The sequence below is a fragment of the Bubalus bubalis genome, chromosome 2, assembly GCF_019923935.1.
Source record: "Bubalus bubalis isolate 160015118507 breed Murrah chromosome 2, NDDB_SH_1, whole genome shotgun sequence".
Taxonomy (NCBI): Eukaryota; Metazoa; Chordata; class Mammalia; order Artiodactyla; family Bovidae; genus Bubalus; species Bubalus bubalis.
The window spans coordinates 143,146,539-143,169,329 of record NC_059158.1 but is presented as its reverse complement, the minus strand read 5'-3'; the positions used below and the strand labels follow the sequence as shown (position 1 = coordinate 143,169,329).

At 35.8% G+C, this 22,791-nt stretch overlaps 1 protein-coding gene across 2 annotated transcripts in view; it reads right to left on the bottom strand.

Annotated features, from left to right (window-relative positions):
* Positions 1 to 8,671: 8,671 nt before the first annotated feature.
* BMPR2 (bone morphogenetic protein receptor type 2) overlaps positions 8,672 to 22,791 on the bottom strand; it is a 152,790-nt gene continuing 138,670 nt past the window's right edge. For both annotated transcript variants that reach the window (XM_006080551.4, XM_044937359.2), the window contains 3 exons: positions 21,799 to 21,971; positions 17,275 to 18,554; positions 8,672 to 16,017 (listed from right to left, as the gene is read on the bottom strand). In XM_006080551.4, the coding sequence (XP_006080613.3) occupies positions 15,767 to 16,017; positions 17,275 to 18,554; positions 21,799 to 21,971 (1,704 nt within the window). In that variant the 3' untranslated portion in view covers positions 8,672 to 15,766. The remainder of the gene's footprint in view (positions 16,018 to 17,274; positions 18,555 to 21,798; positions 21,972 to 22,791) is intronic.

The following is a 22,791-nucleotide window of genomic DNA, read 5'->3' as shown; positions in this document are numbered from 1 at the left end:
CTATGTGAGTCCGTTTCCGTTCATAGATAGGTTCATTTGTAATATAGTTTCAGTTCAGTTCAGTCGCTCAGCTCAGTCCTGTCCTGTCCTGTCCTGTCCGACTCTTTGCAACCCCATGAATTGCAGCACACCAGGCCTCCCTGTCCATCACCAACTCCCGGAGTTCACTCAAACTCACGTCCATCGAGTCGGTGATGCCATCCAGCCATCTCATCCTCTGTTGTCCCCTTCTCCTCCTGCCCCCAATCCCACCCAGCATCAGAGTCTTTTCCAATGAGTCAACTCTTTGCATGAGGTGGCCAAAGTACTGGAGTTTCAGCTTTAGCATCACTCCTTCCAAAGAACACTCAGGACTGATCTCCTTTAGCATGGACTGGTTGGATCTCCTTGCAGTCCAAGGGACTCTCAAGAGTCTTCTCCAGCACCACAATTCAAAAGCATCAATTCTTTGGCGCTCAGCTTTCTTCACATCTGGCTCTCACATCCATACATGACTACTGGAAAAATCATAGCCTTGACCGGACGGACCTTTGTTGGCAAAGTAATGTCTCTGCTTTTGAATATGCTATCTAGGTTGGTCATAACTTTCCTTCCAAGGAGTAAGCGTCTTTTATTAATTTCATAGCTGCAATCACCATCTGCAGTGATTTTGGAGCCCCCCAAAATAAAGTCTAACACTGTTTCCACTGTTTCCCCATCTATTTCCCATGAACTGATGCTAGTAAAGTAATGTTCAAAATTCTTCAAGCCAGGCTTCAGCAATACGTGAACCGTGAACTTCCTGATGTTCAAGCTGGTTTTAGAAAAGGCAGAGGAACCAGAGATCAAATTGCCAACATCCTCTGAATCAAAGAAAAAGCAAGAGTTCCAGAAAAACATCTATTTCTGCTTTACTGACTATGTCAAAGCCTTTGACTGTGTGGATCACAATAAACTGTGGAAAATTCTGAAAGAGATGGGAATACAAGACAACCTGACTGGCCTCTTGAGAAACCTATATGTAGGTCAGGAAGCAACAGTTAGAACTGGACATGGAACAACAGACTAGCTCCAAATAGGAAAAGGAGTACATCAAGGCTGTATATTGTCACCCTGCTAATTTAACTTCAATGCAGAGTACATCATGAGAAACGCTGGGCTGGAAGAAGCACAAGCTGGAATCAAGATTGCCGGGAGAAATATCAAGTAACATAGTTTAGATACCACATGTAAGTGATACCATATGGTATTTGTCTCTCTCTGACTTACTTCACTTAGTATGATAGTCTCTAGTTTCATCCATGTTGCTGTAAATGGCATTATTTTGTTCTTTTTATGGCTGAGTAGCATGCCTTTGTATATATATGTACCATATTTTCTTTATCCATTTGTCAATGAACATCTGTTGTTGATTGGATGTTGTGAATAGTGTTGCTATGAACACAAGGGTGCATGTATCTTTTTGAATTATAGTTTTATCCAGATATATACCCAGGATTGGGGTTGATATTTTTATTTTTTTGAGGACACTCTATACTGTTTTTCATAGTGGCTGCACCAACTTACACTACAAGAATATCATTCTTGATGTTGCTAAAGATTTTCACGTTGAAAGAGATCCTCTTTGAAAACAAATAGAAGTCTTAAAATTTGTTACAGGAGAAACAGCCCTCAAATCCAAAAAGATTTGAAAGATTGGGAAAATAATTTATCTTTTGAGAACTTGAGAAAATAGTGGCTCAGATTTAGATAAAAGACAAAATAATATTGAAAATTACCCAACATTTCTGAAATAGGTAACTGATGTCACATTTGACTCAGGCATGATCTATCTATTCTAGCCCAACGCTCTGATCATTTGGGGTATTTTGCTTTATCAGGATAGAGGCAGTGATGTCTCGTCCTTCCCTCACTATCTCATTTTCATTTTTAGTAAAGGAGATATCAATAGCTTCATTTACCATCTAAAATTTTCAAGTAAGTTCTTAGAATTGGGGAAGTTCCTGTCAGTTTGTACATCTGAAGGCATCTTAATGGAAACTTAAAGACTCAAAAGCTTTAGAGTAAAAGAAAAAAATTGTACCCATTTCCCCCTTCTTATGATACTATACAAAGTAATACTGAAAGCTGCTCAACAATTCTGAATACTGATAGAAATGAAATTTTAAGGTAGAAAATAATCAGAGAAGAGAAAATACAAGGAGGGAAAATAATCAGAAATTGTTTCCTCAAAAAATTAAATATCAAGAAAGCCAAAGTAAAAATAGTAAAAAAAAAAAAATCAACCTAAAAGCTAAGTTTGCTCATAAAATGCCTTTATAGAATTTTGCTAAATTTTGATAGAATTCTGGAAAATGCTACTGTTTCATGAAAATGTTTGAACAACCTGCAATTAGTCACCTCTTCCAATGTCTCAGGAATTGTACACCATGTTTCATTGCAGGGCTGTAGTGAAGTCATAAAGGTCATGTTTGTCAAATCCAGGCTTTGGAGAAAAGGAAAACTGGACTAGTAGTTCAAACCTTAGTCAACACTGGACTCTTCTCATGTAAATTGTGTTCATAGAACCTGTACTGCTTATTATTCATAATAAGAAAACACTATGAACCAAATTTGAGATGTGTAGACACTGAAAACAATGGAGAGGCCTCTAGTTCTTGGAACATGAAATAAGAGAGCCTCCTGGTGTTCAACATGAAATAAGAGAGCCGCCAGCAAGCACAGGCTTGCAGCTGAGGGAGTGATTTTACTATTTTATTAACATGACTGAAAAAGTAAAGAGAAAAAGACTCTTGTCATAAAAAGCAAAAGATAAAAGTATTTAACTGAAGGACCTATTTTCCCAAACCCACTTACTCTAACTCACTTTTTCTAGAACCATTCCTGTTGAATGTAGTTTTATAGGCAATACTGGTATTTGTTTATTTAAAACTCTCTGTACTTACATATCTTAAACATCTTTAACATCTCTCTGTACTTAAACATGCTTAATTAAAATAAAGCACATCCACATGTTCTCTCAGTGCTTATCATTTTGGTCAATTTTAACCCCAAAGGTGTGCCATGAATCTCACAAAATAACTTACAGAATGACCTGCAGTTAAGTTATTGCAGTTCAAGCACACAGAGAACTCAGGTGGACTAAGAAGTCTGATTAATAGAAGTTAGGTGAGAGTCTAAAATATTTTAAAAACTATTTTATTTTTCATCACTCCAGGTGGTGGATCACAAAAGATCTTGCTGTGATTTTTCAGAGTGTTCTGCCTATAATCTCCTCTAAAAGTTTTATAGTATTCAGTCTTACATTTAGGTTTTTAATCCATTTTGAGTTTATTTTTGTGTATGATATTGGATTGGTATCAGCATCAGTTCACTTCAGTTGCTCAGTCATGTCCGACTCTTTGTGACCCCACGGAGTGCAGCATGCCAGGTATCAGCCTATCAATCAAAATTGGAACTTCAGAGACAGAAAAAATTGATAAGGCTCCCTCGTTGAAGTAAAAAGATAAAAATCCAGTAAGGAGATAAACAACAAGCAGCTATAGACTATAGATGGAATCGAGTGGTGGATGGTAAGGCTGGAAAGAAATTGGCTGACGCACTGTAGACAATTTACAATTTCAGGTCGAGGAGAAACAGCCAATGGCAACCTGATAAGGGTACTGACAAGATGACTGGGAGCAGAGTATAGAATTGCTTGGAGTAGGGAGAAAATTTTTAAAAGGAAGACTTAAGACGTATCAAAACAGCTCACAAAGGAGTTTTAGAACTTAGTTAAGAAGGTGCAGTGGGTGTTAGGAGAAGGAGACAGAGATGTAAGGGGTTTTATTTCAGAATTTCTCAATTACTTTTTTTTGTTTTTTTACTTTTCTAAATGTGAGAAGATGTGCCTTACAGAGGGCATCACCAGTGTCACAGAGAAGCAAGTTTAATAAATGTATTTGTTTGCTTAAAAAACTAAATAAAATTTGTGCTTTAAAAAACCCAGGTAGTTCTGAAGTTCTGCATGACATTTAAAAGAAAATAGCTTACTTTCCTACATACATTTCTTTAGATGTCATCTTTTCTCTGACATCTTACACTGAGTATGGGTTCCATTTGTGGAAAGGTTGCTGCTAAGCAAAAGAAACTTCCCTCTTACCTGTCTTATTTATCACAATTACAAAACACAAACACCCATTTGGGGGGTTTGTTTCCTTGGATAGAAAAGTTTCTGGGTTTTCTGCCTTCTTTTCATATTAAGTAGAGAAGAAAGGAAGAGCTCCAGTGTTGAGAAGTTAAGCTGCCTGAGGACATGATGGGAAGGGGAAGCACCAGGCAAGAGAAGAGCAGCTCTCCTTGGAAGATCATGTAACTACAATCAACACAACCTCTGCAGTATCTTCCTACCACTCACCACTTTAGGATATCTTTTTGTTGCCATAGTTTAAGGCTGCTTTTAATACTCTTTTTATGGGGCAGGGTAACCCCCAAAATATCCTAGTACAATAATTTGTCAACAAGGTGGTCTAATAAGGCACACAGTCAAAAAAATAGAAACTTGTGTGTGCCTTACTTTGGGACAATTGCACTCATCTCACACGCTAGTAAAGTAATGCTCAAAATTCTCCAAGCCAGGCTTCAGCAATATGTGAACCATGAACTTCCTGATGTTCAAGCTGGTTTTAGAAAAGGCAGAGGAAGCAGAGATCAAATTGCCAACATCCGCTGGATCATGGAAAAAGCAAGAGAGTTCCAGAAAAACATCTATTTCTGCTTTACTGACTATGTCAAAGCCTTTGACTGTGTGGATCACAATAAACTGTGGAAAATTCTGAAAGAGATGGGAATACCAGACTACCTGATCTGCCTCTTGAGAAATTTGTATGCAGGTCAGGAAGCAACAGTTAGAACTGGATATGGAACAACAGACTGGTTCCAAATAGGAAAAGGACTACATCAAGGCTGTATATATTGTCACGCTGCTTATTTAACTTCTATGCAGAGTACATCATGAGAAACGTTGGAGTGGAAGAAGCACAAGCTGGAATCAAGATTGCCGGGAGAAATATCAATAACCTCAGATAGGCAGATGACACCACCCTTATGGCAGAAAGTGAAGAGGAACTCAAAAGCCTCTTGATGAAAGTGAAAGTGGAGAGTGAAAAAGTTGGCTTAAAACTCAACTTTCAGAAAATGAAGATCATGGCATCTGGTCCCATCACTTCATGGGAAATAGATGGGGAAACGGTGTCAGACTTTCTTTTTTGGGGCTCCAAAATCACTGCAGATGGTGACTGCAGCCATGAAATTAAAAGACGCTTACTCCTTGGCAGGAAAGTTATGACCAACCTAGATAGCATATTCAAAAGCAGAGACATTACTTTGCCAACAAAGGTTTGTCTAGTCAAGGCTGTTTTTCCTGTGGTCATGTATGGATGTGAGAGTTGGACTGTGAAGAAGGTCGAGCGCCGAAGAATTGATGCTTTTGAACTGTGGTGTTGGAGAAGACTCTTGAGAGTCTCTTGGACTGCAAGGAGATCCAACCAGTCCATTCTGAAGGAGATCAGCCCTGGGATTTCTTTGGAAGGAATGATGCTAAAGCTGAAACTCCAGTACTTTGGCCAACTCATGTGAAGAGTTGACTCATTGGAAAAGACTCTGATGCTGGGAGAGACGGGGGCAGGAGGAGAAGGGGACGACAGAGGATGAGACGGCTGGATGGCATCACTGACTCGATGGACTGAGTCTGAGTGAACTCCGGGAGTTGGTGATGGACAGGGAGGCCTGGCGTGCTGCGATTCATGGGGTCGCAAAGAGTTGGACACGACTGAGCGACTGAACTGAACTGAACTGTACTTGAAGTGTTTCTACAGAAAATAAGTGAAAGGAATCTGTATATATTTTTTGAAACAAAAATTTGAAAATGTTTTGTTTTCAATGTCAAAACAATGTTTCAAATGTCAAAAATGTCTATTTTAAAACCTATAAATTAGTCTCCTCTGATAGCCTGTGCATTCCCGGAGACTCCTTTTTAATCCTGACCCAATCTGCTTCCTCTTCCCTACCATCACTGACTCAGCCTTGGTTCAGGCTCTCATATTCTCTCAAGAGTGAGTCTCCATACTCAACTATACTAGTCTCCATACTCAACTGCACTTCACTCCCTTCCTCTCAATCCATGCTTTATACTACCAGCTGAGCTATCTAATTTGAACCTTTCCTGCTTGAATTTTTCCATTGGTTTCCAGATAGGTCCAAACTCTCAGTATAGTATGCTAGAGTTTCTGTGTCCTAGTCCTGTTTGGGTCATCTCTTTCCACACTTTCAGCTAGCATTCCAAACTCCACATCCCATCAAACAAGAAAAAGCTCCACCCTTTCCAGCCTCTAGGGCTTTGTGGATGCTTCAACTTCTGCTTAGAAGGTCATTGCTCATTTCTTAACTAATTCCTTATATTTTAAGACAATCAGTAATCTCAAAAGGAGAAATTCTGACTCAGTAAGACTGGATTAGCTTTCCTTGCCATGTACATCCATAATACCCCTAGTTTTCACTCCGTCATAGTACTTACAATCTGCACTATAATTTTCTTTACGTCTACTGTGAGGGTGGGCTGTGTCTTTTATCTCCTACTACAGTGTTTGCAACACAACAGGTGTCAAAGTTTTTTGATGACCCTTCAAAAAAGGAACTGCTAACAATTGAAATTCCATTCGGCTTGAAGTTTCTCTTATGCCCTCAGTCCCACCACTCTCCTTTACTTTATCCTGCCCATCTGTGACTCTAAACTTCTCCAAATTACTTCTAGGCCTTTCCTACCTAAGAAACTTCAACCTCCCTATTATCTATGACAGCAAGTCCAAAACCTGGCTTTCCAAAGTCTTAATGTCTGTTTGGTTCTATTATGTTCTGCTTTATATTAATTCTCTGCTGCTGCTAAGTCACTTCAGTCGTGTCCGACTCTGTGCGACCCCAGAGATGACAGCCCACCAGGTTCCCCCGTCCCTGGGATTCTCCAGGCAAGAACACTGGAGTGGGTTGCCATTTCCTTCTCCAATGCATGAAAGTGAAGTCGCTCAGTCAGGTCCGACTCTTAGCAACCCCATGGACTGCAGCCTACCAGGCCCCTCGTCCATGGGATTTTCCAGGCAAGAGTACTGGAGTGGGGTGCCATTGCCTTCTCCATTAATTCTCTATGCTCCTTTATTTCTGGTCACTTCAAGTATTATGCCTTCATTTTCCCTATTGAAATCCCACTTGTCAAGACCCAGCTCAATAATCATTCCCTCACTGTAGTCTTCCCTAGCTCTTCGAATACATATTGAATATGTAGTTTATCACTTATTGGGGTACTTACATGTCATCTTCTTTGATGTCACCACTTCTTGGATGAGCCTTCTCTCCTCAAGATGGCTTCAGCTCCTGGGGGGCAGGAATCATGTCACACACTCAGTACACAATAATGATTCAATTTTAAGAAAGTGAACATATTATTTACATTATACCAATAAAATGAAGGCCGCCCTAATATGGAATTTGGCCTTAAGTTTGAAAGACACCAGGTAGTGCAGTGGTAATGAATCCACCTGCCAACGCATGAGATGTGGATTTGATCCCTGGGTTGGGAAGATACACCCTGGAGGACGAAATGGCACCCCACTTCAGTATCCTTGCCTGAAAAATCTCATGGACAGAGGAGCACGGCTGCCTACAGTCCATGGGGTCACAAAGAGTCAGACACAACTTACCAACTGAGTACAGCACGAGAGGATAAAAAAAGATTAGTCACTATCTAAGTTTGCCCTTTGCAGAGAAGTATATAAACTGGGAAGATGAATCACACAAGTATAGGTGTAAATGAGAGTAATTTTACTTTTGGCTAGTCGTTACTAAAGGTTCAGCAGTTCATTACTGTACATTTTCCCCAGGTCATATTTTCTCTAGGGACATTTAGTTAATCATCTTGAATATTACATAGTGGGTTTTATAGAGAATTGCAATGATACCCTGTAACATTATATTGTTAAGGTTGGGCAGGTGAGTCAAAAGGAAAAAGATACCCACACCTATTATCCCCTACAATATTTTTTAAGGTGACAACAGAGCAAATGGGAGTAGACCATGCTTCTCCTCAAGCAAAAGTTCCTTCTAAAAATACAAAGGTCTAACTGAAAAGATTATTTGATGCTGTGAAGCACAACAGCATTGTCAGGCCAATAAAGATAGTTGTTTCGGTAACTTTTCAGTAATCTCAAATTGCTTCATGTTATGTTCCTGGAGCTACTAGGGGATTTCCATTTTTAATTTTGAGTTTCTCTTTCTATAAGCAGAAAATGAAAACTATATAGTTCAAAGCAAAATGGAAAATACATTAGAATCTCATCTTTACAAGGTCTGTGGCTTTGGGCAAGGTCTGTGGCTTTGACTTCTCTGAGTCATTTTTTATATATAAAATGGAAATAGTAATATGCATTTTGTAGAACTGCTGTAAGAATTACCAACATACATAAAATAAATAACACCATATCTGGCATACAGTGAGTGTGCAACTATTATTCTAATGTTAGTTGATTTTTGTTTTGATGTATCATACTGAGTAATGAAAGTCATACTGTATCAAACAATTGCTATTCTGATGCAAAATACCTAAAATATCATACTAACAATCATATTTTGTTGATAACCTCATAAAATCAAGATACAATCACTGTTGTCATTAATATGATCTTTAATAAATGGAATAATGCACCATTTACAGCAAGCCTTTTTTAAACCTAAAGAACTCCCTTAAAATCTCCTTCTCGAATGTCTCTGTATCAATACAATCTTTTTATTTAGGTTTATATATATCAAAGCATTTACTTACAATTATTCATAGAAAACTCTTTAGTGGCTTAATGTCAGCTTTCATAGTGGCATCCATAGATAATACAAAAGAAAAGTGATTTGCTTAATTTCATACTCACACCGATCCATCAAACACAACTTATACAGCATAGCAAGGTCTCAGACGGCTTATACAAAAGCAAAATAACTGAAAGCAATTATTCATAAATTCATATATGATATTCTATTGGTAATGTAAGAGCAAAACACACCAACAAGAGATACCCGTTAACAAGAAAGAGGGTTCTGAGGAATTGCCAATATTTTTCAGCCTTTCTCATTAGAGAAAAGCATCCTCAGAAATGAATACTCTGTAGCTTATGTTTCTCCTGTCCATTTAGAAAAAGCACGGTGGCTACATATTTCCATGTTTCAGCTACTACAACACCCTAAGAGTTAGTGTATTTTACAATTATCCACTTATCTTCATCTGAAAAATTATCAACAGAAAATTAATGATGATTCCAGCTTATACAAACACTTACACAATATGATCTCTATGGAAACATGACAAGGCATACAAAAACTGCTTAAATAAATAATGTGACCAGAAAAAGAAAAGCTAGACTCCAAGCGATTTAGCATTAAACCAGGACTTATCTTTGAAGTTCATCTTTTGTTAGTATTTCAGTTTTCTTAATTAAGCTTTAAAAATGTGTTTCCCTATCACATTTCAGAGGGTTGGTAATAAGATGGAGAGCCTGAGACAAGAGACTTGTTACAAGTAACTTCACTGCAACGATTTTAAAGATACAGCTTACTAATTTGGAGCTTGAACTTGTCTGGAAGAAAAATTCTATTTGGATGTGATGATGTGATAAATAGGTTACCATAGGTTACATTCTCAAAACCATCCAAGCTATTACTAAAGCTATAAACTCACTAGTTCACTTTTGAAGACGTTTAATAATGTTAAATTACCTCTTGAAAAATTTTATTTCTGAGGAACTACTTTACCAAATTCCCCCATTAAAAAGTGAAATGAAATGAACTGTCTCATGTATAACTATTTAACCAAACAACAGAAACGGGTTGAAGACTGCGCTTCAACTCTAAGGCCTACATATGCTTAACATGTAGTGAATGAGTTGAGTCATTTCCCTCTATTCAGTAATTATAAAACTGGGCAAGTTTTTAAGATTAATGAAATCTGGTATCTATGTAAGTTAAGTCAAATCGTAAGATGAAACATTAAATGAACTCTGTGTGTAACAAAAACTTAAGTATTCAACTGTATCTAATTGCTTGTTTGCTATCAATTGGTTTGTCAATGTGCAAAGGGATGAAAGAGACCCTGAGTTTTTAAGTAATATTATGTCTATAGAGTGAGTCTAAAACAGGAAGATGGTTTTGAAATCTTAAAGTACAAATAAAATGGAAAAAAACCTACATGTTGCCTTTTAAAACATTAATGACAAAAACAAGTTGCAGTTTAAAATACAGTAATTTGCTTAATATTGTCATAAACTGGACGTGCTAATCGGTGATAAGATTCTTTGTCTCTTACCCAGATTTTAAAATCTGGGTCTCAAATTAAGTTAAAAAAATTAATTTTATAACATTTAATAGTAACACGATGGATATCACAGTAATAACGGAATTAGAATTTTCAAGATATATTTATTTGGGGCATAATTTTAATACACAGCATAAATTCTTAAATATTTACTTTTCAAATGTTACCAGCCATGAGATAAACCTTTTCTTTATATGTACAACACTCAATTTTAACCACTTAAAAGTTAAATGAAAGTTTAGTCCAGTCTATGTTGCAAAAAACAATGACGAGTATTTCAAAAGTGGTCTGCAAAAATGTTTGTAGATAATACTTGATTGTTGTAGGGTTTGCTTTCAACAGTTAATCTTGCCTTTTGTGTTTAATATTTGATGCAAAGAAATATGTAAAATGTTGTGGCTCAATCATAATGCTAAGCCTGCTGCAATATAGGTTAAAAATAACAATAAAGTGATATGCAATTCTGTATGCATGGCTTTTTAGTTATAAACTATTGTATAAAATCACAGAACTCCACAATTTGATTAAAAAAAAAAGTTAGATAATATAAACTTAAGTGCTGATTTGCTGACAATCTGATGGTTAGATCTACTGTCAAATGGAAACATCTTAATTCTCAATTCTACCTTATTTAACCATAAATGGAGTAATGAACTTGAATATAACAAAGCATAATTTTAGGTGTTCTTAAATATAAGTAGGTATGAAAATAGTAAAAACTGAGGAGAAAATGGTAAAGGAACCAAAGAAATTTTGTGTGAAGAACTGAGACTTAAGTGTTGAGAAGCTTGAAGCATCCTGAATAACAAATGTTGGAGAGGATGACCAGTTGGTCACCCTCCTTTTTATTTTATCTGCTAGTTAAGATAAACAGATACAAAATTAAACAGGAGGGAAGCAGAATAAATGTGAAGAAAACCTTCCAGACACAGAAGATTGCAAGTCAGATAACCAAGGGACAGAGTAGGACAGAAACTAACAGGTGAATGAAATAAAGTAGACCCAGAGTGCCATCCAGGGATTTCCTCTTTTCTTGTATGTTAATCAGGGAACCTGTAGAAAAGCCTACTTTTGATAATATTTGTGTAAACTAGTTCAAATAGTGATTTGCCAGATTTACTTAATCAAGGATTATCATCTAGGAGTGGATCACACAAGGTAGTTTTCGCTAAAGTTTACATAGTTCAGAATCTAAAAGTTAAAATGAACTTTTATTTGCTGATGAGCAAACTGACAGTAAATGGTATGAATATTTAGAAAAATCTTACTCTGAAAGACTCCTGGGGTGTCTATGGGAGAATTACATAATTTCTAGGATAATTGATCTAGATAATCAACCAACATGTGTGTACAGATTCCAAGTTTAAGAAGTTAGCTTGGAAGATAGAGTGATATATATAGCAATCTGTGAATAGTTATTGATATATAATAGCCTGCATACAACTGGTAGTAAGTTTAACATAAATTTATAAAAGGTTGTATAGAAATAGAATGTAATCTCACATTCTAGGAGCTAATTACCTCCAATGAAATATTTATTTTTATAAATAAGAAAAAAAAAGTTTGTGAATTTCATTTGGCTTTAGAAGCCAGGATGGAAAATATTTTAAATAAACATACTTGCCAAATTTTGTGATAATTCCCACTGAAACACATACTTATTTGAGTGTTCCTACCTTTAATTATTGTCACATTCAGAACCAACACATTTTCCAGAGTGAGTGGATACACCTAAGGAAGCTATACAAATTGCTTTATAAAAACAGTATTTTCCTTCTATTCTTCCTACAGCCTCTTCTATTAGTTCTCTGGATTAGTAAAATTTTCTAAAGTCATTAAAAGTAGAAATTTTCAAAATGAAGTGCAAGGACTGATGGGACACATTAAATTAATTCCACCATGTCAAGAATGGAATCAGTTTAGGAAAAGGTCTCTGTTCCCACAATTCACCTTTGCCTTTCCCATTTAGTTTTGCAATATAAGAATGTTGGGAGTGAAGAGAAGTTAAATGATTTTAAGATTCATGATGGCACATGTGGGATTGAATTTTGTCTTGAATTAGTAATTATTTCTCAAGCAACGAACACCACAGACATGTCTGTACATCTTCTTATGTTTTCCTAACTCTAAAGCCATTAAGGTATCTGGTTTGGCTTATATTCAAGCCACAATTGTGCTGGAGTTTAATGACTAAATTTCTTACAAAATGTTAGTCCGTCATGCATTCTGTCATACAGCGTGTAGGCAGTGTGGTGTGGATGAAAGAGATGTGAAGAGAGCAGGCCTAGGTTAAAAAATCACAGCTTTGTCATTTACAAGGTGTAGACCTCAGGCAAACTAGCTAGCTTCTTTTAGCTTCAACTTCCCCTATTGTAAAATGGGAATGGTAACCATAATGCTCATATGGTTGTCATGAGGAATCAAAGATATAATGTATTTATATCGCAGCATTCAGTATGTAATAAATGGCCAATTACTATTTGTATCTTTGCCTTCCCGTAACTTTTTACACCAGTATTTTTTTTCCCCCAACTATGCATTTAAAGAGGGAACTTTTTAGGAACTATCATTAAATCATTTTGTCTACATTCAATTCAAATTAAGTTCTTTCAAAGACTTAGTTCTGATATACAATTATGATAGCTAAGGGAATTATTTTGATTACCTATTATGATGCTTTTAAGGTTACAATACTTTTAAGGTTGAATTTTAGTATTTTTTTCATTAAATGAATGGCCTCTTATTCAAAGGAGCCCAAATGATTTTCTACATGCAAAAATTTTTGAATACAGTTAAATATTAGATTTAAGATACATTTATTATTAAATAGTTTGCAAATGAGTATTTTGTGTAATTTTGCTTGCTTGTATATTTGCAAACAGATTCTAAATCAGTCTGAGGTAAATTTAACTTAAAATTTATTAAAATGATCTACACTCTCTATTTCTCCTACTTTACCAAGAGTCTGCTAATAAAAACATAGAGAAAGAAAATTATTTGTTTTAAGCATGCCTGCATAAAGTGGGAAACTATAAGGAGTTCTTTTAATTTGGTATACCAATTTTTGAGAGCATTTTACTATTAAATACCAAAAAATCCTTAAAAACTTACAATCATCTGGCCCAAACACAGTGTAGTAGAATGTAAGGCAACTCTTCTTCTGTCTGGAAAAGATCAGTTAGACCTCAAATGGTCATTTATCTTTGATGCTTCCAATTGAAGAAGAAATATAATTTATTTTGACTCAAAGATGTTCTACAATTACTTAAAAATAATATCCTGAAATGCAGTTGGAAGACATTTAAAATTAAGAGAACCAAGGGAAATTTTACAGGAAAAAATATAAATAAATCATTACATAGATAAAAAAATAAATGAAAAATTTTTATGCCAGATGACTGAAAAATATATTAAGGGTCTGAAGGAATAGAAGGTCCAATAAAATACAAAAGGTGGAAATCTCGGGCACTAGCAAAATAATGTCATTTCTAAGATTTCAAAACTGTGTTCAGCAATCCAGCTGAATAAATGGTTAAGCACTGTGACATCTCTCTTCATAAGATCACAATAGATGGCAAACAAAAGAAGGCTTATATACACAAGTAAGTCATACATATTTGGGATAGCAAATTGAGAAACAGAGTCTGTCTTTAGCTAAGTGATGCAGATAGAAGAACATGAGTGTGAAAACTTTGTTCAGGAGATAAAAATCTCAATCAGGAATTTGTGTTTTCCTGTGAGCTTTTTATCTCCAGAGAAATCTAAGAACTGAAAGTCTATGAAGTAATCTGGGAATCTGGGGGAAAAAGTGAGCTCTTCATTGTTTGCAAATTGATAGAAAATAATTTGTGCTTATAAAAAAGTCCCTTATTTGACATAAAGTGCTTTATTTATAAAGAAAAAAAAACATGCAGAAGTTGTTTTAGAGACGATTATCAGTAATGAAAGAAGCAAAGGAAGCTTTAAAAAAAAAACATGATCTGAATATACATGATGTTATCACTAAAAGGTACATTCTAATATAATGTAAAATCATAAAACGATGCTCACATATCAAAGATACAAAAACTGGCAAATGGAAAAACTATGAAAATAAGATTAGTGAAGAAACACAGTTTTGAAAAGAGAGAGGTAAGTCTCAGTCTGCTCAAAAATTATAGGTTTGGCAGCAATTCTTCCTTCCACAGGGACTTGGCATGCCAGTTGAATGATTTTTCCACACAGTGTTTTAGGTCATGGGAAAAGGAGTAATTTCCAGATAAAGTTACCAGGCCTCGTTTGGGAAAATAAAAAAGATACTACAGGTTCACAACTATGAATTACTTTTGAAGTTATTTTAAACAGGATGTAATTTTATTTATGTCAAACACAGCGTATTCAGAGAATGAAGACTATAATACTACATTGTGTTAACCATCTACCTACTTAAAAATTCCATAAGGAAAGCTCTGTAAGTTTTCTGATAAAAATGTGCTTCTTAAATAAATGAATATGGAACATGAACATATATATATAAAATAAAATGGAAAACAGCTAATATTTGATTTGCTCTTTGTTCTGTGCTCTTACGAACTTCCAAAACCAGAAACCAAGTATGTTTATTAAAATGCCCGGAAGGAAATGTTTAGGATTTGGAAGGATAAAAGAAATGGCATTTCAAATTAGGTTTTGGTAGTTCCTTCTTTAGAGCCCTTTGAGACAACGTTTCTGCATTCTCCCTAAGGAGAGAGAAAGCAAGAAATCAGGTAGCTGCTTTCTCTTGTGCAAAAACTCACTGTCAAAGAACTGACCTGCCAAAAGTATGGAGGGTGGGGAAGGAAAATGTTCATATCTTGGAAGAATGTGTGCTCTGTTAGGAAGAGAGCTTACGAGAAAGCTTATTTGTGGCCTATAGACTATTGCACATTCAAACAAAACACAGAGAAAAGAATGTCCAACAGATAATGCGTTCAGGAACATATCAACATACAAACTAGCTTGTGCCCAGAAATAAAACATGGATACCAGACACCACTGCAGTCAAACCTGTCTTAATTTGCTTCTGATTTAATGACCTTTAGAAACTGGTCCAAACTGATTATCAGCAATACATTGTTTCTGCTTTTTTTTTCTTAAAAAAATATTTTGAGACCACTTTTGATACACACACATATAATTCTGTGGTCATAACAGACAAATATAACTTTAGCGAGACTAAACAAAAGTGCAAAACTTAAAAAAAATTAAAAAATATGGAAGCATAAGCTAAATTTTTCTGCATAGCTGAAATCTATTTAAAGCAAGTCCTTGTTGCAGGGGTAGGAGGGGGTACTGACAGGAGGATAAAGCAGTTTTTTCTTTTAATGTCTTCTGCACATTTAAATGATGCAAAAAATAATTTCACTCCATAGGTTTGAAAACATTTCACAGACAGTTCATCCCTATATCTTTAGACACCATTGTCGTGGCAGTGCCTCCGTCTGCAAGGTAAACAGTGGTGCTGGATTTGGAATGCACTGCCCTGTCTTTGCCATTGTTGTTGACCTCACAGTCCAGTGGTTCAGTGGAAATGACCCAGGTGGAAGGGCGCCACCGCTTAAGAGAATAGGGAGTTTTCACTCGTTTCTTGATCTTTTCACCAGATCCTGATTTGCCATCTTGTGTTGAGTCACCTACTGAAAACAAAAGTGCAGAAAAATGAACTATACATAAAGAAACTACTAAAAAGTAAAAATTAGGGTTGTAAATGGAAAAGAGATCAAATGAACGTCTACAGGAGAAGCTACCAGACATTTCTTGAAATTTATGATGCCAGATAATATTTTTCTAACTTTACCAAATTATTTTTGAGATTCTTTAAGCACGATGTTTCTATAATTGGTTGAATTATTTTATAGGCAAGGAAGAAAATATAGAAAAACCTCAAAAAGCAAAAACAGAGGAGAAAATTCCAAGTTCTCAACTATATTCTCAAATCCTTTGGTTATTGGTAGAAATCCTAACTTGGCAAAATGCATTTAATCTTTCTATTTCATGATCAAAGCAGGCACCTAGAATATAATTATTTTTTCAGAAGAATGACATAAACACTAGAGTGTAAATTTTCTAGTAACTTCCCGTTCCCATACCTGCCAAGACATTTTAAAAATGTGGACCCTTGCTATAATTTATGTCAACTCTTCAATACAAGCTACTCAAGCAAGGGGCTAGATTCTACTGATTTTTTGACAATCTAATCCCAGTACCCCATTTTGTAGTCTTTGACAACAAACATAAAATGCAACTTCTTCATAACTGCTATCAGTCTAAAAGAAATATCATTTTGTACAATAATGACTGTTTTAGTGAGCTCTCCTGTCTTGTGTTATAATCCCTCAAGGGCCATAAACCAAGCATCAAGTTATTTGTGTAAGTGGCTAAGGGCCCCATAGCACAGTGCTACAGGCACACAGCTCCTGAAAAAACTGACATGAAAAACCAAGAATAACTTTGTAGTTTCTTTACAGTGACTTTTCTGAATTTTCTTTGCACTTTTCAGATTTATTAAGATTAGTCTGATAAAGCCTAAATGCATATATAATAGGTATAATATGCTCAACAAAGTGCTTCTAAAGTTGTATTGATTATCATTTTACTCGGATGCTTTAAACTAGCAAGTACAAAATGTTAACTATGTACAGCAAGTACGTGAGCTGCATTATAAGCTGCATAAGATACACATTAAGTTGGTAATTATTCTGATTACTGTGACATTGACTTTTTAATTATCAGCAAAAAAATTACCTTTTTAAAAACAAATGTCTAATTTTACTTTTGAAATCCAACCAAATGTGGTAAAAGTAAATAACTGCTAGTTGAAACATAATCTATTTCTAGCTAAGTATATTTAAATGGTCTCAAAATCCCTCCATTTACACAATCCCTCCACTTACACTGCAAACTGCTGCCATCAAGGACATTGGTGGCTGAAAGATCCAGAGAATTAGGCCTCTGTGCTCTTCTAGGCTTTGATGGTCCGGGGTCTGCTACTGTGCTTGGAACACCCTGTGTGAGAACTTCTTGCTCAGAACATGGATTGCTATTGTTGTTGTTGGAATTAGTTCGGCCGCCTTCTAGGGGCCGTTCTCTCCTGTCCACAAGACGATCCAGAACACCTTCATCGTGGCCAGCCTGCTGCTCTCGTCTCAGTAAAGGTTCATGCTCATCAGGACTAGAATTAATGTTCAGCCGAGTGTCCTCACCAATGAACTGATTCTGCAGCATTTCTTGGGCTCTGTGTGCCACTGTGTTAGCTGTCTGGCCAGATGGTACTACGCCATTGGCATACTGAGTAGTGGCAGTATGGGAATTAACGCTGTGATTTCTACCTGCCACACCATTCATAGTGACTGTCACTATATGAGGTTCTGCAGCATTGATTGTATTCATCTTGGCAACTCCAGTTTCTACTTGTTTCAAGTTTGATTTGTGCTTGCTGCCAAATTTCAGCCTGGGCTCCTTTGTCGAATTTTTGGTGTTTAAAGGCAAACTAGTAGGTCTCTTAGGAAGGTTCTGTTGCTTGGGGAGAGGATAGATCTGAGCGGGTGGGACATCAGGAATTAAACATGCTTGGCCATTTGCAGCCTGTGTGAAGTCCTGCTGCCCAGTCACTTCAACTGCAAGCTTTATAAGTGGGTAAAGCAAGCTAGAACTGGTACTGCTCAGTGGGTCTGGCCCACTGAATTGTTTAAGAGAATGCTCCATGAGATTCTCATCAGAACTTTCCTTGAGATTTTTATCGACTTCTTTTGGGTCCAGCTTGTTGGTCTCCAAGTCTTCTTCGGTCAGTTGTAAGCAGACAGGGGTTGGTCCGACTGGCTGTGAAACATTGGTGGCATGCAGACTTGTTTCATCTGGGTATGGCACCTCGGATATAGTGGTCATGCCGGTACTTGGAGTGAGGCCAGTGGTGTTTGTGGTTGTGGTGTTGGTAGACAAGCTGGTGACGCTTGTTTCAGGGCTGGGGATTCGAGCTTGTGCTTGCTGCCGTTCATAATTAATTGAGTTTCGGTTCTTTTCCCCTATAGTCAAAGGTGTGCTGGACATCGAATGCTCAGAGGAAATGTTCTTCACAATGCTGTCAGTGTGATGAATAGAATCTTCAATGTATGAGGAAGAAGAATAATCTGGATAAGGGCCAATCTTTGGCACACGCCTATTGTGTGACAGGTTGCTTAAAGAAAGAAAAAAGTGTCACATTGAGAATACATTTATGACAAAGTGACTCTTCAAGTTTAACAACTCTGATTTTTAAAGTACAAACTGCCCTCTCTTTTATTCCTAACCCACGTTAATTCTTGAAGCTATTTAAAAATTCTAACCAAATGTTAATCCAGTATTGACAAATATTAACTAATAATTTGTTACAGGCTAGTTTAATGCCATTTAAGCCTATCAGAAAACTGATGGGGATCTATATGATTTTTATAGATGCCCATTATTTTAGTTTATAAGAGTTATTAATTTTAAAAAAATTTCCCCTATAGTTTTGTAATGTTAGCAAATATGTCTTTATGAATTGTGTATTTGCTCAATTAGACATAAATGTCCATGAAAGAAGGAACCAAGACACTTGTCTTTTGTGTTTCTGTAATTCTAGATACACAGTGGCTACTCAACAAATATTTTACCAATTAAGTTCCAAATGGTAAAAAGAACACAAGCTTTTAGGCTGTTCCAAAGTGCTCCATTAAGTGGCATACTCTAGCAAAGGAACATATCTTCCTAGGTAGAGACTGAGCCATATCAATGGAAGTCCTAGAGCCTAGAGTATAAGGCAGAATGTGATACTCAGATTAAAAAAAAAAAAAAAATCTAAGACTCAGAACGGCTCTCCAGTTTACCAAGGGTTTTACACTGTCACTATCACATCTTGAGAATGATGGTTCTTGGGGCAGCATACTGTAATCTAGTTATGTTTTTAAAAATAAAAACCAGGCCAAGATACCTAAGCAACCCGATATTGTTCACTGATAGGTGAACAAATATACTATATGATTTTACTTTTATGTTGAATCTAAAAAACCAAACAAATGAACAAACAAAACTAAACAGAAACACAGGCAGGGATACAGAGAAGAAACAGGCAGGAGCCAGAGAAGAAGGGGTTGGAGGGAAGAAAAGGAACAGGTGAAGGAGATGAAGAGGTATAAAATTCTACTTTCAGAATAAATGAGTCATAGGTATGAAATGCACACTGTGGGGAATACAGTAAATAACTATGTGATGTCTTTGTATGGTGATATACCATAACTAGACTTATCTTGGTGATCATTTTGAAATGTACAGAAATAACAAATCACTATGTTGTATAACACAAACTAACATAATGTGTAGGTTAATTGTATTTTTTTTAAAAACTCACAGAAAAAGCAATAAGATCCGTGGTTAAAACAGGCAGAGGGGAACAGGTAAGGGGAATGGGATGAAGGCAGTCAAAAGGTCTTTCAGTTGTAAGATAAATAAGTACTAGGGATCTAATATACAGAATACAAACAATTAACACTACTCTATGCTATATATGAAAGGTGTTAAGACCGAGTTCCCTGGTGACACAGTGGCTAAGACTCTGAGTTTCCAATGCAGGGTATGCATGTTTGATCCCTCATTGGGGAACTTAGATCTCACATACTGCTTGACATGGCCAAAAAAATAAAACAAACAAAAAACAAAATGAAAACTGTTAACAGAGTAAATCCTAAGAGTTCTCATTACAAGGGGAAAAACTGTTTTTTACCTATTTCCTTAATTTTGTATCTATATGAGAATGATGAATATTCACTAAACATTATTGTAATAATCATTTTATGTATGTAAGTCAAATGATCATTCTATACATGTTAAATTTATAGAGTGCTACATGTCAATTATATCTCAATAAAACTGAAAAGAAAAATAACATAAAAGTGAAGGGTAGTTTAAAATCAAGTATAAACAATCAAATATAGACAATGGGAACATTAACAGATACAAGCATTACAGGAGAAAAGCAACAACTAAAGGAAAACTGCTATGAAGAAAAACTGCTGAAGTTACGAGGCGAATGACAGGAAGGGGAGGAACAGAAAAGCTTTTGTATTGCACAAGAGGGATGGAGGGAAAGAGTCAATACAATGAACCCTAGAGTAGAATGAATGTGAGATGAATTACGATTTGAAGGAAAATTCCAAAGTCACAGGACACGAAAAGCAGCATGTAAAGGGTAGAACTGAATGGCTCAGGAGGCAAAAATGGCCACAGCAAAGGAAAGCATCAAAAAAAAAAAAAAAGGATTTCCTCCTCCCAGTTAAGGAAAGTTAAAGCACTTAAAGTAAAAGTAGCCGACTCTTATGAGACGTACAAATAGCATACTAAAGCACACAGAAAACACAGAGATAAGGGGTGATGGAAGCAGAAGACTATCTTCAAGGTATTTGTAAGGTGAGAAATTTATATTTAGAAATGCTAATTTCTATCTTCCTTAACTTGCTGATATATTAATAACAGAAATAAAGGTTTATACCCTGAAGGTAATTCAGTCCAAGCACAAGCAGTGTAAACCCAATGTGGGATCCACAGTTCAGAATACAAATTTTCTTGAAAAATTAGAACAACAGAAAATATCAAAGAAAATGATTCAAGAATTCAGTTATTTTTTAATCTCAATTTTCCCTGCTTACTCTTTCTTTTCTGAATCCTTCTCTGAAAAATTTTAACATGTTTTATTTAGATAAAATGAAAATTTGTGGGAAGACTTTATCCCCTAAACACAGAATGAAGAAACACAGATTACATGGTCTGAAAAGTTTCAAGTTTTAGAATTTTTTCTAAAAGCCCTTCTAAGAAGTTCTAATAAAGACAGCTTAAAAAAAAAAATCATAGTTCTAATAAAGAAATGTCTCATAAAATAAAGTTCATGATGAGACAAAAAGACTTATGAACTGCTTTCATGTAAAAGTAGCAGCATTCTATAAAGAAAGACCACTGGATAGGGCATCTGGAAACCCTAGTTTCCAGTGAAGCAATGGTTAGATACATATGCAAGTTCACAGTTCTATTTGCTTTAAACAAACAAAATCCAGGGGGAAAAGAAATAACAACCACGAAGGATAATCAAGACAAAATAGTACGCAGAAGTGCTTATAAAACTTTTGGAACTATGAAAATGCTTTTCCTTTATTATTGTAGGGAACTTTGTGCATTAACAAAGACTAATCTTTTACTGTATTGTTAGATATAAAAACCCATGGATTTCATCTTGCACTTACACTAAACAAGAATATTCAGTAAAAGAACAGGAATACTGAAACAAAAGTTATGACATTAGACTGCACCAGTTAATCACTATATGCTTAGACTGTTTTAATAGTATTTATTTTCTGTTCTCTAGTAACAGATTTAAATTCTGACAGACGGATTCCAAACTCTTAGTGTCTTACCGCTCATTCTGCATAGCAGTAGACATTGGATTGACTGTTGGGCTCACAGACTTGTTTCTTTCCCATATCATCATAAGTTCAGCCATCCTCTCTTCAGCACACTGCGCAGTAAGCCGAGCCTCTGCATCCTGGTCCCAACAGTCTTCGATTGTCTCCTTGAGTGATCTCACTGCCTGTAATAAAGTATATGTCAAACACTGTCTCTTACCAAAATATAACTGAATTTTTTTAGTGACATGAGGTGAAAGAAAAAATATCAATTTTATTTAACCAATATTTTATATAGCTATAATAAAAGATCTTAAGACATCAGAGATTTGTAAAGGGCCGTATTCTCAAAAGGTGAGGAACAAGTACAGTAAGAAAATTTTAATTGAACACATTGAAGAATTATCCACAAGAGCAAGCAGTTGTAGCAAGTCATACGTATCCTCAATGCCATGTGTTTATGTTGTTGTGCATCCACAGCACTGTTATTTCAATCAAGAGCCACTAATTCTACTTCAAAAATGAGTTAAAAAATTTTGACACTAGACTGTCTTCAATCTCTAAGCAACCTCTTCCTCCTTTACTCCTAGTAGTGTGCTTCATTCTAATCATAAATCTTAAAAGCCTGACACTTTCTTCTTATTTAAACTAGTTTCATTAGTAGTATCAAAATCAGTCCTATTCTGTAACATTCATATATATCAGCAATGAACAGCAGTGTTCGGTTTGGAGAAAGTTGATGCAAACTCCCTTTTAAAAAGACAGACTTTATATACTTTGATGGACTGGCATCCAGAATTCTTACTCACACTTGTACTCTGATTTTTTTATTAGGTGTCAAGCTCTTCACCTGCCAGTACATTTCTTGTGTCTTCAAGACACTTTCAAAATAGTAAGGCCAGGATTGCCAGATTTAACAAGTAAAAATATAGGATACTACTTACTTAATTTTAGTTTCAGATAATTGGACAAACCATTTTTTAGAGTAGGATATTCTTGCCAATT